The sequence below is a fragment of the Ammospiza caudacuta genome, chromosome 5 (assembly GCF_027887145.1).
Source record: "Ammospiza caudacuta isolate bAmmCau1 chromosome 5, bAmmCau1.pri, whole genome shotgun sequence".
NCBI classification, from domain to species: Eukaryota; Metazoa; Chordata; class Aves; order Passeriformes; family Passerellidae; genus Ammospiza; species Ammospiza caudacuta.
The window spans coordinates 59,719,569-59,735,544 of record NC_080597.1 but is presented as its reverse complement, the minus strand read 5'-3'; the positions used below and the strand labels follow the sequence as shown (position 1 = coordinate 59,735,544).

Below are 15,976 nucleotides of genomic sequence, written 5' to 3'. Positions count from 1 at the left end.
GCACGCGGGGGGCTCCCATTGGTCCGGAGCGTGGCGGGCGCTGATTGGACCACGTCCCTTCGCTCCTCCGCCTCGACCAACGAGCGCCCGCGGCCGGTGCGCGCGTGGGGCTGACGCGGAAATCTGAATGGAGCTCGCGGGCCGGCGGGGCCGGGGCGGGGCCAGCGCGGCCGCCGCTGCTGAGGGGGCTCGGCTGGGGCGGCCCCGCTCCGCGTCCAGGGGTCCCGCGGCCTCGCCATGGGGCCCGGCCCCTCTCCGCCACCGGGTCCCGCGCCACGACCGACACGCGCGGCCTTGGCCGTGCTGCTCTGTGCCGCCGTGTTGCTGTCGCTGCCTGTGAGCGGCGCCGGCGAGCGGCGGCGCTTGGCATGCTCCACCTGCCGGGGCATCGTGGACAGGTTCAACCAGGTGGGCCGCGGGGTGCGGGCAGACAGCCCCGCGGTGGGTCTGGGGTTCGCGGGGGCTCCCGGTGGGGTCGAGCAGCGGCGTAGGTGGTTCCGCGCCTGCGGCGCCGAGGGGCATTGCTGGCCCTATAGCCGGGCAGCGTCGGCCGGCTCCGTGCCCAGAGGCCGCGCTACGGGAGCGCCTCCGCCGGAGCCGCGTTCGGGCGGCGCCCGGCCCGGTGATGGGGCAGCGGCGGGTCCCGCTCCGGCAGCGGTCGCGGTGCTGAGGCGGATGGGCGGCAGAGCTCCTTCATCTCTGCCGCCAAAGATGTTTTTGTGTCAAAAGGCTGGCTCCGCTACAGCGTGTCCAGCTCCATAGGAATCGCTGGTGGAAAGCTTCGTTCCCAAACATTCACTATTTGTTGCCACTTGCAGCAGCCTTACGTGTGGCAGAGTAAATTGTGCGCCGGCAGCGAGGGCTGCTGCCCCTGGAGAGCCGTGCTTTGTGCTCTCCACACGCGTGTCGGCTGCTGCAGGCTCGCCGCGGCACTTGAACCGTGGGGTGTGCTGCCAGGTGTCGTCTGGTGGCATCGGCTGTGACTGGGGACAGCTGTGCTGATCGCCCTCTTGTACGGTTGTGTGCTTAACTTACAACTTGGTGCAGACCGGGCTGTTATCAAAACTGAATGAAGTAGAGGTTCTGTTCCAATGATAACAAATAATAAATTTCCTGAGGACTTGAGGAAGAAGGGTGTAAAGTTTCACATGTGTGGGGCTTTTTTTTTGTAAATAAAGACTGTAACATGGCTTTGTTTATACATTAGGAAAATTTAATCATGTTACCCTATAACATAGGCTTTCTCACTTCTCATGTTGTCATTAGCTGTTGTTTTCACTCAGGAATTTGAGCTTCAGCTTGAGAGCTGTACTGTTGTTTATGCATGGCACTTTTCATAATTTCTATATAAGCCTTTGTTATTGCCCTTTTTTTTTGTTAGCAACAAGCCCTATGTAATTCCTGGTACCTTTTATTTGTAGGGTTTAGCAGATACAGCTAAAAAAAACTTCGGTGGTGGAAACACTGCTTGGGAAGAGAAGACGCTGTCAAAGTACGAGTCCAGGTGAGCTGTCTCAGTACTTTTCATTCAGCTGCCTTTTGTGTTCACTGTGTGTAACTTCACTGTAGCAGTGTTTGTTTGGAACTAAGTATTGAACTTGGCAGCTAAGATTTCTCTTGTCCAGACCTTAAATTCTTAACGATTATAATGTTATGTAACATTGTAATCTAAAGATTATAGTAAAAACTCAATGCCTTATTATTGCCTCTATTCGTCTTGTTTCTGAAAACTGCAAAAGTTAATTCTGTTATTGTTGTCATCTTATTGCAAAGCTGCCATACGTTCTCAGTGATTTATCATGGACATCTCTGCACAGCAAACAAACTCCAGCTCTCTTCTCACCCAGCTAACCCACTCTTTTGTAGCACTTGTTTTCTTATTGGGCACAGTTGTGGCCTGTTAAGGGCAGCCTGTTCCTAATCTTTGGTGATTGGTACAGCTGCAACTCCTCAGGTGTGAGACTGCCTTCTGCACTATCTTTATTTTCTTACCTTCTGTCCCTCCACATGTTATTAGTTATAGTAGGGTTTTTTTCTATTTACCTATTCAAGTCATAAAATAATGAATCTAATAATGGTCAATATTTTATTGCTAGCCATAAAAGGTACAGAGTACTGAAATACTTGATTTAGAATTGAAGGCAGTATCTTCTCCCTAGAGTTGTCACTGTTGCACTGCCAAAGGCAGATTACTGTACATATAGGTGGTTAACCATGGAGAAAAGTAACCTGATACCTTTCTCCTGCATTTCAAATTCATTTTTTAATCTTAGTTGGAGCACTGAGATGTTGCTGTGAGATTCACTGGCTTGTGTTAAATAAAAATACATTAAATTTGTTGTTGAACATTGAAGTACTGCACTTCAATTTTCTGGAAAGCTAAAAATCTATCAAACCTACAATCTAGAAACGTAGTAAATGCAAGCAAGTCACAACATTCTTGTGATCATTATTCTGGGTCTGGGTTTCTTTTTTGACCGAAGTAATGTTTATTAGTTCTTTACTCTGATGTTTTGAAACTAATTCATGCCACCCCATAAACTAATGAAATATTCTCACTGAAGTCTGGCTGCTCTGTCAGGTCTTGAGTTGTATTGAACATTTAAATTAAATTTACAGTTTTCCTTCTCTGCTTGTAGTGAAATTCGTCTTGTGGAGATCATAGAGAATCTGTGTGACAGTAGTAACTTTGAATGTAACAACATGGTAGAGGAACATGAAGAGCTGATAGAGAAATGGTGGTTCAAATTGTAAGTATCATTTTCTTGGCGGAGATCTTTGTGTGAATAAATTATCTAAGAGGATGACCTAATAATGTTAACTCTTGGGCCTGAACAATAGCAGTATGGGTAATATATTCATTGTCTTTCAAGAGTTGCCATTGGGTACAGCTGGTTTCAGGCTAACTTTTAGTATCATGTGCTGTTGTCCTGTGCTCTTTTTGATTTTCAGTTCCAGCAGTGCTGCACCAAAGCATCTACACTTGTTTCTTTTACACTGTCCACTTAGTAGTAGACAGTAGGGTGTCAAGGCAAACTAACATTGGAAAATTTTGAAGTTTAGTTCCTTATGTTTTCCTTTGTCACAAAACTGCAAAGGGCTCTTTGGTTCTTGTGGGCTTTTTGTTTGCTTGCTTTTTTTTCCCTGAAACTACAATTTTGTTCCCCTGGCAATCAAAAGAATAGTTGGTGCTAATCAGGGTAGAAGTTGAATCTCTTGCAGATGGTGGAGTAGCAGCTGACTTTTCTACCTGCAATTTAAGCTAGACTGGAATTTGTGTTATAGCTAAGCTTTTTGTATACCAGTCTTAAATATAATTAGTGCACAAATGGCAGTGTAACATTTAGATTTCTTAATGTTTGGGGTTTTTAGTTTAAAATCATATTTCTTCTAAGTATTTTTCACTAATTTAAACTGTCAGCACTCCTAATTAGCTAGAATTCAACAGGGTAAACTGCCATTATAATGTTTCATAACTGGATAAGGCTTTTTGATGCTCTGCTTTCTTCTAAATGACTGCTTTAGCCTTTTACCTAACTATACAGGATTGTATATGTGTTAACACGTAGTGAAGGGAATAGAGTAGAATAGCAGAGCAGAAAATAGAATATTTCAGTTGGAAGGAACCTAAAATGATCACTTAGTCCCGCTGCCTGACTGCTTCAGGGCTGATGAAAAAGTTAAAGCATCTTGTTAAGGTCATTGTGTAACCACTCCTAAAGCACTGATAGGCTTGGGGCCTTCACCACCTCTCTGGGGAACCTGTCCCAGTGTTTGATCACCCCCTTGGTAAAGAAATGTTTCCTGATGTCCAGTCTGAACCTCTCCTGGTGCAGCTGTGAACCTTCCCCTGTGTCCTGCCATCAAACACAGCAGAGATCGGCACCTCCTTCTCCCCTTTCCCTCCTCAGGAAGCTGCAGAGGGCAATGAGGCCTCCACCTCCTCCTAGACAAGCACAGAGTGCTTAGGTGCTCCTCATAGGACATGCCTTCCACAAAGGTAAACTATGCAACCCAGAGTCTTTAATTGGGCTAAAATTTGCAGAACTTAACTAGAAAATCTGGCATAGTAAACTTCCTAAAATAATAAAAACTATTAATAAAATACATTGGGTTTTGGAAAGTGTCTGTATTTAATAGACCATTTGAGTGTATGCAATTGATTGTTTGCCTTCCTTTCTTTAACCTGCAGTATCCAAATGTCATTCAGTTTCTGTGGTAGTTTCCAAAGACAGTTTCTTTGCCCATGAATACCTTAGGCATTTTTACAAGTTGTTCCATAGAGGGTGATCAATCACTGGAGCAGGTTCCCCACAGCACCAAGCCTGTCAGAGTTCAGGAATCATCTGGAGGACACTCTCGCTCACACAGTGAGTGTAGGAAGTCCTGTGAGGAGCAGGGAGCTGGACTCAATTAATTGGGGCTGTATGCTGGTGTTCAACTAGCACATAACTAACTTCTTAATTTTAAAAATGTCTTCTAAAATAGTACTCAATCAATGCTAAAAACAGGAGAAATTTTAACCCAGTCATCAAGTAGCCAAGTAGTCTTCTGTGTACTTGAGATAAAAATACAGCAAGTATTTATAAGAGAAAGACTTAATTAAGACTGTCTAAACTGTATCTAAACCTTCCCTAAAAGTAAGGTGTTTAAAAAAAGATGTGTGTGTATGAAGAAGAATTGATTTTATTTGTTGCTCTTATTTCATTTTTTTCCTAAATATAATTTATAAAATTTGAGTAGAGCTTGTTAATAGTATTGTATTTTAAAAGTGACATTTTCAAATTGGAGGTCTTCTTCTAGAAATTAATTCTTGAAATCTTCAGAAGGATTAGATTTCTAATCTGTCATGTGCAATAGGTTTCTCTCCTGTGTTGTGCTGGGTCAGTTGTGTGAGCTGGCTTTTAAAGAATCTTTGTTCTTTTTGTTTGTAAATGAATATCTTTCATATACAGAAAGAAGAAGTATCCAGATTTGTTTAAGTGGTTTTGCATTGAAACAATAGAAGTTTGCTGCCCTGCTGGAACTTATGGACCTGATTGTCTCGGTAATTTTTCTTCTGAAAAATTCAGTAGCAGATAGAGTTTGTATCTGTTGTACAGTTTTTTTACCTGTTTGTTTCAGTCTTTACTGTCGCAGACAAACACATGATGTATGATATTTTGCATGAGACACAGGCTGCTGTGTAGTATGTACCTGCTTGCTGCCTCATGGTTGATTGGCTGCCTTGGGAATATCCTGCCTGAATAAAAGTCTTCTGGGCATGTAGTAATGTACTGAGCTGTCAGGGGTACCAAGATGTGCAGAAACAATCAGTCTGATGCTAATATCCACACCTGACCCATCCTTAAAGGCTCTCTGAATGAAGTCTGTCATTAAGGTGGCCTTGCAGAATCTGTGTAGACGAGAATCCTTGGCCAGTTTCAGAGTAAAACAACCCAAATGCTGCTGGGGTTTAAATGAACTTGCAACTGAGGATCAGTTAAAAAGGCAATGAGAAAAATTGGGTAAAAGTTGGTGGGAGATGAAAGTAAGGTCTTTGCAAAAGTGATGAGAGATATCTTGGCCTCTGAAGCTGGTAAAATTTATAAATCTCTGAAACTTCACACCTTATTAAGAGATTGATTTTGGCCACTTAATATATTGGTAAAAATTAAGTCTCCATTCCCTATATTGATCTAAACGATAGCTGGTAGATTTTTACAAATGTAATATGAGCCTTCTCAGAGATACAGAAAAAATAAAGATACCAATTTTATCCAGGAAACTCAGAAAATAAATAAAATTTTGAGCCATGGTCTTTATCCAAAATCAAATTGATAACTGAACTTTCCTGGAGATTGCTTTGAGTTTCCCTTATGCTTGAATATATTATTAAGCATTGCCTTACTGCAAAACTTTTAGTTATTCTCAAGGGTGAAAAAGACTCTTGGAAATTGTATCTTACTTTAGTGTGACAATTTAAAATTAATTCTTATTTTATTTTCTGTGAAGAGGGAGGGACTTTGGGTGCTTGTGTCTGAGAGTAGAAAGTTATTTCCTTAAACATCTGATTTAAAAATACCTTTGATCCTTTTTTAGCTTGTCGTGGTGGATCAGAAAGACCTTGCCATGGAAATGGCCACTGTGATGGGGATGGTACCCGAGGTGGGGATGGCTCATGCAGCTGTAAGAAGGAGTACACAGGACAGTTTTGTTTGGACTGTTCTGGTGGTTACTTCAGCTCCTTGAGAAATGAGACGCATTCTGTTTGTACAGGTAACGAAGTCTTAACACATGCTTAAATCTTTGTGTTACTGCTTCAGTTTTTGCAAGCAAAATTTGAAACTAACAAATGCAGAAACAAAACACAATTTGGCCAGCTTTAAGCATAAAAGACTTTTTTGCTTTGACAGTCACTTTGGTGACAATTCTAAGATTTTGCCAAGTCATCTTTCCACACTGCCTTTGATTTTTAAATTGTTTTTTTTCTGCTTTAAGAAGAATTTATAAATATCTCTGCTTCTCTGCTTCCAAAGTACTGCTGAAATTTTGAGCTGAAATTACTACATACTGGAGTGCTTTAAAAGCTAGATTTTCCTCATGTCTCAGATAAGCTTACTGCAGACTACTTAGATTCCAGTTAGATATGCCTAAGTTTAGTTTTGAAACAAAGTCAGATCATAGGAATAAAATTATGTATTGGTCAGATTTTCAATTCTTCTTAGACCCTTGATGAGATTCTGCAACAGCTGCTTCCTGACCCTGGGGTCTAATAAGATTATTTTTATATAGTCTATATTGTTGGGGTTTTTTGGTTTTCTTAATCTGGTTGTGTAGTAATTCTTCTCTATGATTTGTTTTAGATGAGAATATATAACATACAAATGTTACATAGGGTGTGTTATATATGTATATTATATATATGTATACAATATGCAGCTGGATTTCTAGTATAGTTCCATCTGAATTCTTCAGAATTAAATCACTTCACACATTGCTCTCATAGCTAGTTGCAAATGTAGGTTGTGTGAGGATTCATTAGGTGGAGAAGTTCAGAGTTTGATGTTTAAACTCATGTTCCAGCCTTGAGGGGCTGAGCTAAGTTTGCCTTCCTGATCTCCTTTTTCCAAATATTTTAGAAATTGGACCTGCCACTTCTAGTCACTAGAATTTCATGGCAGTGTTTTCAGTGGTGCAAATAACTGTAGTTGCTAGGTTTGGTTTCCAGTGGTATTTTGGAATTTGGCAGTTGTTTTGGTGAGATAGCTGCATGTTTCTAAATTAAATCTTGATCTTATGGAGGTGTACTGCCTGTGAACGGGAGTTTCAAGCTCCTAAAAAATGATGGCTTCCACTGAATCCTAAATAAAGTTTTCTGTGAGAGTTTGTGTGCCCAAACTTGTCTTGGGATCTCTCAACAAAACTCAGGTTGAAGTTTTCTCCTCTCAGCCTGCCATGCTGCCTGTAAGACTTGTACTGGTTCGAGTAACAAGGACTGCCAAGATTGTAAAGAAGGCTGGATTAAGAATGAGGATGGAGCTTGTGTGGGTGAGTAATGCTTGGCAGACTTCAAACAGGTTTTGTTGTAACACTGGCTAATAAGATTAGATGGCATCACGTCCAAGTTTTATTGTATTTTATGGAAATGATCTGTCAGTTTAGATTTTTTACAGTTTTATTAGTTCTCTCTTCCTCACTTATTTCATACTGCAGGAAAGCAGTATTTTCTCACCACTGATTGCCTGGTGATGATAGTTACCTTTATCATACTGTTCTGCATGTCTTTTTAGTTTAATGGGATTCATAGAGCAGCAAGTGGGGTGTTTCTTTTCAGACCTGAGTTTTCTTGGTGTTTATTTGTATGCTAAACAATATCCTGCTTCTGACTTAAGCTCTTTTGTCAATTAGTAGAAGATTCATATAGACTTTATTACATATTTTGTACTAATTGCACATTTACCTTCACATAACTCTCATAAATGCTCAACCCTAATAGAGTTCAAACACTTCAGTAAAAGCCATGCATGCTGACTTTTCCTGTTGTTGGACAGAAATACCACGAGACATCAAGATCAGTGGTTCTGTTAATTTCTTATCTGTTTCTGTCTTAGCAGTTAAGTTGGGTTATGAGGAGATAAGTGTGAAATACTTCAGGAAAAATTCAAACACTAAAAATACTCCCAATGCAGGAATGCACTAGGGGAGAGTAGCACGTTTAAGTGGTTAAATTTGACCCTTTAAAGACCTCTAACATAATGCCCGGAAACAGTGTCTTAGAAATTATGTGAACACTGCTTCCTTTTCAAAGTTCCAGTGAGAGCTGGTCTTAAATTACAGCTCTTGCAATACCTGCTTAGGCAACTACTGAGCACTCCCAGGGCAGTTTTAAGATGCTCTGGTACTGTCTTCTGTACAACTGAGGTTTTTACAGATAGTTATTGCCACTAATGAACTATTAATCAATTGAGTAATCAGTAGGAATGATGGGTGCAGCAACAGGAGGAGAGTGACAGCAATGACAGGAAGAGAGGGACTAAAATAGCCTTTCTGTGTTTGAATTTTTTAATGAAATACTGTTGCACCCTTTCCTCAAAATCATAAGGCTTGCATGTTTCAACTCTGCAGTAGAATTGGTTTTCAGCTTGACTGGTCCTAATCATAACTTGGTTTGTTCCAGTTTGCTTTCTGTAGAATACTAAGAGGTGCATGTATGTGCAATAGTACACATTTTTTAGTCATATAAAAAGCTCTGTAGCTTGGTAGTGTAGGAGTACAGAAGAAAATAGTGTTCCAGAACAATAGTGTGTCTGCTTGTTTGTTATGATATCTGCATAAATGCATGACTTGAAAATGGCAGGGATTGCAGGTATCCTGAAAGTTTATTTAATTTGACCTCTTGAATTTCTGATACATCTCTTATTGTCATCACAAAGTGTATGAGGATCAGTTTAGATTTTCTAATACATGTTTAAGCTGAACAAAACTGTGTCTGTTACCATGCTAGTTCTGTGTCTCCCATGTTGCACCTGACCCCAAACTCATTGCAACAACTATTCTCAGTGCAGTCAGTTTATAGCATTCAAGTATTAATCTGTCTATTTAATCATAACTACTATTTTGGGTAACCTGTCACCTTTTATCTTTCAGATTTAGATGAATGTGTTGCTTCTCCTTGCAAAGATCACCAATATTGTTTGAACACAGATGGATCTTTCTCATGCAAAGGTTTCTTTTCAATCTTCTGTTGTATTTTACTGTCTAGAATCCTAAACTAATGCTAGAGGTAATGCTTAGAAAGTGCTTGATAGGTATTTGGTACAGTGTGGTCTGATCCTCACTGGGCATGGGATGAGGCTTTAGACCTATTGTATGAGCAAATAAAGAGGTTTCTGGTTATTTCTGCTTGGCTTTTGTGAGACCCTCCAGCTCTGGGGCCTCCAGGGTAAGGCAGGCATGGACCTGCCTGAGTGGGTGCAGAGGACAGCTGTGAAAGTCTTGATCAAGAGGGTCACCTTCCCAGTGAGGACAGGCTGAGAGAGCTGGCATTGTCCATTTGAACAAGAGAAGGCTCCAGAGCCTTTCAGTACCTAAAGAGTTCTACAACAAAGGTGGAGAAGGACTTTTTACGAGGGCATGTAGTGGGCAAGACAAGGGGGAATGTATTCAAGCTGAAATAGATTAGATTATATATTAGGAAGAAAATCTTTACCGTGAAGGTATTGAGGCACTGAACCTGAGAAGTTATGAATGCCCTGTCCCTGAATGTGTTCAAAGACCAGTTGGATGGAACCCTGATCTACCTGGTGTAGTGAAAGGTGTCCAACCTGTGGCAGGGGGGTTGGAGCTAGATGATCTTTAAGGTCAACATCCAGCCCAAGCCATTCTATGATTCCTTGTGTGGGTAAGCTGTCTGACGTTAGGGTGGTATTTTAAACCCCAGATAGACAATTTTTTTAATGCATAAAATATTTTATCTTTAGCATGTGATGCCAGCTGTGTAGGTTGCACAGGAGAAGGTTCTGAAAAATGTAAGACCTGCGCATCTGGATACGCAAAGGAAGATGAGAAGTGTACAGGTTGGTGGATTTAGCAGTACCTGGTAGAACGCTGGTTAGCTCACTCATGGTTAGCCATGCTGAGGAGCTCATGGGTGCATTCACATTTGTGTGCTTCAGCTTTCATGCCTGTCAAAGTGAGCCCAGTCATTCTGATATTAGCTGCAAAGACATTCTCAATAAATTACTTTATATTACTGAGCTGATATGCTTGACAGGACATAAAGTGAATCACTGGTACAAAGGAACAAGGTATTTTATAGTAACTTCAGGAAACAGCTACATGAGTCTTTGTCAGTTACTTACCATTTCATCAGATCTGTGTTTCTATTCATTTTGTAGCAGAAAGGCAGGCATTGTGATAATCCATCAATGTCCAAGTTCAAATTATATTCATTCTTAGTGAATTAAAATGTGAAATTAGACTTCCTCTGTGGAAAAGCACAAGACATATACATAATCTGAAGTAGCTATTAACTGTGATGGTGTAGTGTTTACAAGCTCTGTTCCCTTTAGCTATACATTGATGGCATAAATAGAAAATGACTGTGGGGGAAATGTTCAGTAGGTTCAGACGAATTGCCTAATTGTGACAAACATAACTACTTAATACATTTCTCTGTACAGGGATTTGGAAAACATTATAAAACAGCAGTACTGGGTGTTATCAGAATAACTTTGAAACAGTTCAAATATTAACAATTAGATTATTTTAACAGATGTTACATTTGTTGCAGCAGCATTCTGCTCCTCAGTGTTTTTCATATTTGAATAGAGTTTGGTTTATATGACTGAGCACAAATAAGGTTTATAACAAAGTAACAGCAGTGGACTCTTTCTTTCCCTGTGCTGTCTCTAGATATAGATGAATGTAGCCTTCCTGAAAAGGTCTGCACAGAAGAGAATCAAGATTGTGTTAATACGTCAGGTAGTTACAAGTGTGTATGTTCAGAAGGGTTTGAAGATAAGGATGGAACATGTGTTCAAACTGTAAAATCAGGTAAGTAGCTTTTCAGGGGCAACTTAAAAAAACATGCTGTATCAACAACTTGAAGTTTTATATAAGTCTAAGGATCTAGTTACTTGTGAATCCCTCTATATTATTTCTCATCTTCACACAGCTGTGGTCTGTATCAATAGTTTATAGTGCAGGCCACACTCTGATGTGTGTTTTTTTGCCTAAAGATAGTTTGTTTTTAAACATTCTGTTCTTGTGTTGCTACATTTTTGCTCAAGTCAAGGTTGTGTTTTTAAGTCCCTTAAGAGTTTGTCTTTGTTACATAAAATGAGGTAGCAAATTTCTGACATCATAAAAATGAATATGTCCTCCCCACTTCTTTCCTTTATCATTAATTATAGTGACTTAAGGGTTTATCTGATTGCATGCAATCTTCAATTCATTGAAATCCCTGAAAATTACAAATTGAAAAAAGAACTACAAATTCTTTTTGCTGGATAAAAATGCTGAATTTGTTTATTTTGTGATCATGTAAGTGCCAGAGCTGGTGTTAAGATGAAAATGGGGAAGACATTAATCTGTCAGTCATAGGGACCTGTTCAGCTTCACTTAAATTATAACTTTGTCAAAAAAATTAAACTATCATTTTTTCTAGGATGTGTTGAGCCATATGGACAGAACTACATACATTAAATGTCCATTACTCCATCTAGGCCTCTTTTACAATTCCAAAGAGAAAGATGGGATTATTTTGCAGGAGTGGTAGGAGAATAGATGAGAGACACCTAATTTCATACCTTTTCTTTCTACTTCTTAGCTTCTTTGGGTGTTTTTTTACCCCCCCCCCCCCCATTTCCATCCCCAAGGCTGATTTTTCATCTTGTACTAAAAAGGTGTAATGATGGATGTTGTATTGCTGCTCAAGGCCACTCAGTTCATTCCTTTTACTCTCAGTGCTTACCATTATTAGTCCTTTGGAATCTTCTCTAATACAGATGTGCAGGGTATGAGTTACTACCTTTGTTAATGTGGTCTGACATTTTTAAACTAAAAGTAAAATAAAAGGTAGACAAATTGACTTAGGTTTTTTTGTTTAGATAATGCTTTTCCCAATATAATAAAATTGCTCTGCTTTGTTAAAAGTTGTTTTAACATTTGAACTGAGCAGTTTGTAGTATAAAAACAATTTTGAATAAGACTTGCCCTACTTTTTCAAATACCAAAACTGCTATTGACAGGTTGTGTAGAAAGGAGGAAATTCACTGTGAATAGCTGAAAACAAAAGCCTAGAAGTGCCTGTGCTGATTTTTTTTTTTCCCTTCCACTAATAGTATAATAACAATTTATTTGAAAAATTTTGTTTTCATATAATAAAAAAAAAAATACAGGCTTAGGTTAGGAGAATGGTGCAAATAGGTGTTATATATATATGACTTAATTGTTTCTCTGGTCTTGATAAATATGTTAATTTGGGTTTCTATTTTAAAAAATCCTAATTTCCAAAATCAGAATTTTATATATATATAATTAATTATATATGTATAATTGATAGTAGATCTGTAGATTCTAACTGTGCTATTTAACTTTACAGGAGAGGAAGTAGAGAGTGAAACAGCTGAGCCTTCACATACTGAACACGTTGACTTATGATCTGCATTCAGAACCAAAAGACATTCCTATCTGAAGTTTTAAATTATTGGACTAAGCCTCTGCTAGCTGACATACTGTGGAAGTGGTATGAAATACACAGGTTGCCATTAAGACTTTTTTTTAAATGGTGACAACCTGCTCTTTAAGCTGCATTTCTTTATTCTTAAATCCCACTTTTTATATAATTCTTCAAAAACAACACTCTAGATGGGTTAGTATAAAATTTGACTGAACATAACTCTGTACCCAGCAACTGTAAACAACTTGCAGGCTTCTCATTCTAGTGCCTACTGAAAACTGTTATCTGCTGGAAGAATTTAGTTGCACTTCATAATTTAAGGAAAATTTAGACTGAAGTTTGTTGTTTCTAATCATGAGAAATATTTCTGTAATTGAAATACAGCTTTTGGAAATTGTCAAAGGGAATCCCTATGGGGGGGAGGGAAGCACTGTTCCCTTAAACAAAATAGAATGCCTAATATTGCATTCAATAAAAGTGTATTTTGTTGGAATGTGCCTTAAAATTTTTAAGATGTTAATACCTTGATGTGTTGTCATGTCTATTTTTCTTTTAAGTCAGTGAAAAAGCACCAAAACCACAAAAGCAACCCAAGCAGCCCCCAAAAAAACAAAACTTCCTGAACCATGTAAACCATATTTCAGTTCAGCACTGAATTCAAACAGTTGTATTGGAATATACATGAAACAAAACCCCCAACCCAACAACACCCTTTCTCCCACACACTTTCCTCTAAAGGAAGAATTATGTCAACTTTTCAAAGGCAGGTAAACAGGTCTTTCTGACAGATATTTGCATCAACTATGTAAACTAGTTTAGAAGGTGATGTAAAGTGGGTTTGGCTAACACATGCCTGCAATGGCTCATAGTTATGATGTGAGTGCTGTCTGGGATTAATGAATTCAGGACTTTGACTACAACCTACTGCTGTGTGTAATAGCTTCCTGTCTGCTGCAGAGCAAGCATACTACAATAAATTTTTCATCTTGTCTCTTGTGCCATTTCAGAGGGAAAGCTTATAAGCATAGCATAGACACAACTTACTTAGATACAACTTATGTTGTCTCTAAGCCTAAAGGCAAGTATAAGAGCTAAAATGGATATATCCTGTAGGACTATTTTTATTTACAGTTGTAACTAAAATAAGGACCATCCACAAACAGTCTCTGGTGGAAGTGAGTAACATTTAGAATACATTGTGGTGGTAGATACCAGGGGTTGTAGAAAACATCTAAGAAGAGCACAGTTTAGGCTTGACTATGCAGAGGTTACAAACTCGGAGGTAAGGGGACATAAAAAGGCTATGAATAGCATTGACCTACTCTGTTGAGCAGTATAGATCAGACAGCTTCTATATACTTCTGAGGACTTGTGTTCAAGCTAAGTCTCAGTTCAGTTTGTGAACAGTGCATGGAGGATTTGTGTGTGTGATAGATAGATTCACCTAGGTGAATATTGTACAAAATCCAATTCTGTTGGGTTCTTAGCTTAAAAGCTGTCTAAGCTGATCTTGTGCATGGTAGTTTAAATACCTAGTGGTATTAAAGTATCTGTAACAGTTTTCTTTAACTGTTTTATCTAGATGTTTCTTAACTTGCCAGTCAGAGTATGAAATCTTCAGTGCTTTCTCAGCTGTAATTGTCTAAGATGGGCCTATTTGCTACAAAATCTTGCAAGTTGAAGGGTAGGCATTGTATTTAATGAGTACTAAATCAAAGGAAGGAAAAAATAGGCAGTTTGGGAAGCACATGGAATACAACTCAAGGATCTTTAGGGTTTTTTAGTACAGATGTAGCCAGTTACAGTAGTGTTAGGCCCTAAGGATCCTGCAGGAGCGTAGCTTCTCTGTGTTACTCACTCACATTTAACTCCCAGGTGTTGCAGGTTGTGCTATGAATGGTCGTTAATCATAACAGGAAATGTTGGTTTAGAAACTACCATCAGCTCATACTCAAGGGAATTGTCTGTCCAATGCAAACTCTTCTATTGGTGTTACAAGCCTGAAATAATGCTTCCCTATGAAGAAGAATTTGAAAGTCTTAAATACCTTTCAACTTACTTGGGGCTCTGGGGATACCTGATGAGGTTCTTAACTACATTGTGGAAGCATTTGCTTCCCGCCTGCCAAAGCTTTGGATAGAAAGCCTTAACTAAATTGTCTTAGTTAAGCCCAACTGAGATGAACTGATAAAAACTAAAAATTTCAAGATTTTGTTTTTCTGTGGTGATAAAGAGGAGAAATTCTTCCTTGCCTGACCTGCAAAAGTAATGAGTAGTCTGATACAACCAGGCTGTTTTTCAGTTCTGGAGAAAAATGCTTGCAGCTTTCCATTACCACAGCAGAACCATCAATCAGAGTGGTGTTCCCTACAAAACATACAGATGTAGTACCTGGATATTAGGAGTCACAAATATTCTATTTTCCTAAATTCTCCCATTCTCCTGTGTTGAAGTGAGGGGGAGAACGACCATCCTATAATGCATCGAACTCCGACTTTATTGATCGATCCGTCACTTTAAATAACAGTGTTAATTAACTTCATGCATATTCCAAAATACAGCTTTATGATAGGCTAACAGAGAAAACTCTAACCACTCCTTTTGTTTTACAATACCGTTGATTGTTTACATCAAACAAAATCAGTGTTCTCACTGTGATACGAACGGTTCCCAAAACTTCCATAACTGTTCCCAGGGTGCCATCTTTTCCCAGAGAGGATGTTACCTTTGTTATGGGAAGACTGCCTGAGAACTTTATTGCTTATACAAGGATGCCTGAAAGAGACTAATTGTTTATAGAAGTCAGGCTAGAAACTGCTTTGAAACTGTTTCACAGCTACCTGTTACTTTTCTCTCAGCTGCATGGCTTCGTGGCCTTTTTCTTTAAGCCATGCTTGAACTAAACTCCCGACACTCCTGCCACCAAATACAGGCACATATTGCTCTGCATTAAATTATTGTGGGGTCCAGAAAGGTGAATTCAACTATTTAGAGCTTCCACTGAAGGAATATAGGCCAAGGTATGTATGTGATAAATATTTGGTACTATGCTGCTGTCTTCTGCCCTCTCGATGCTAAGTTTGAAAGAGTTAGTTCCCTTGTTTTGTTCTGTGTTCTCCTTTTACTTCTTCAGACTGTAATTACTGCTCCATTTTAGAAGTTGAAACAAAAATTTTTTTTGACTGAACTTAATCTTTTTTTTCCCCTATCTGCCTTGAATACAGCGGGGATTGGATTCTGAGTTGTCTTGGGTTTTGCCCTTTATAATCAATGGAGGGGGTGGAGGAGTAGGATTTGAACTGATTGGCAGAA

At 39.3% G+C, this 15,976-nt stretch overlaps 1 protein-coding gene across 1 annotated transcript; it reads left to right on the top strand.

Moving 5' to 3' along the window:
* Positions 1-162: 162 nt before the first annotated feature.
* Positions 163-13,281, top strand: CRELD2 (cysteine rich with EGF like domains 2). Its single transcript, XM_058805392.1, has 10 exons — positions 163-408; positions 1,422-1,504; positions 2,640-2,750; positions 4,956-5,047; positions 6,082-6,258; positions 7,432-7,530; positions 9,130-9,207; positions 9,963-10,058; positions 10,897-11,037; positions 12,587-13,281. The coding sequence occupies exons 1-10, from the start codon at positions 238-240 to the stop codon at positions 12,643-12,645; spliced, it is 1,107 nt and encodes a 368-aa protein (XP_058661375.1). The 5' UTR covers positions 163-237; the 3' UTR covers positions 12,646-13,281.
* Positions 13,282-15,976: the final 2,695 nt, after the last annotated feature.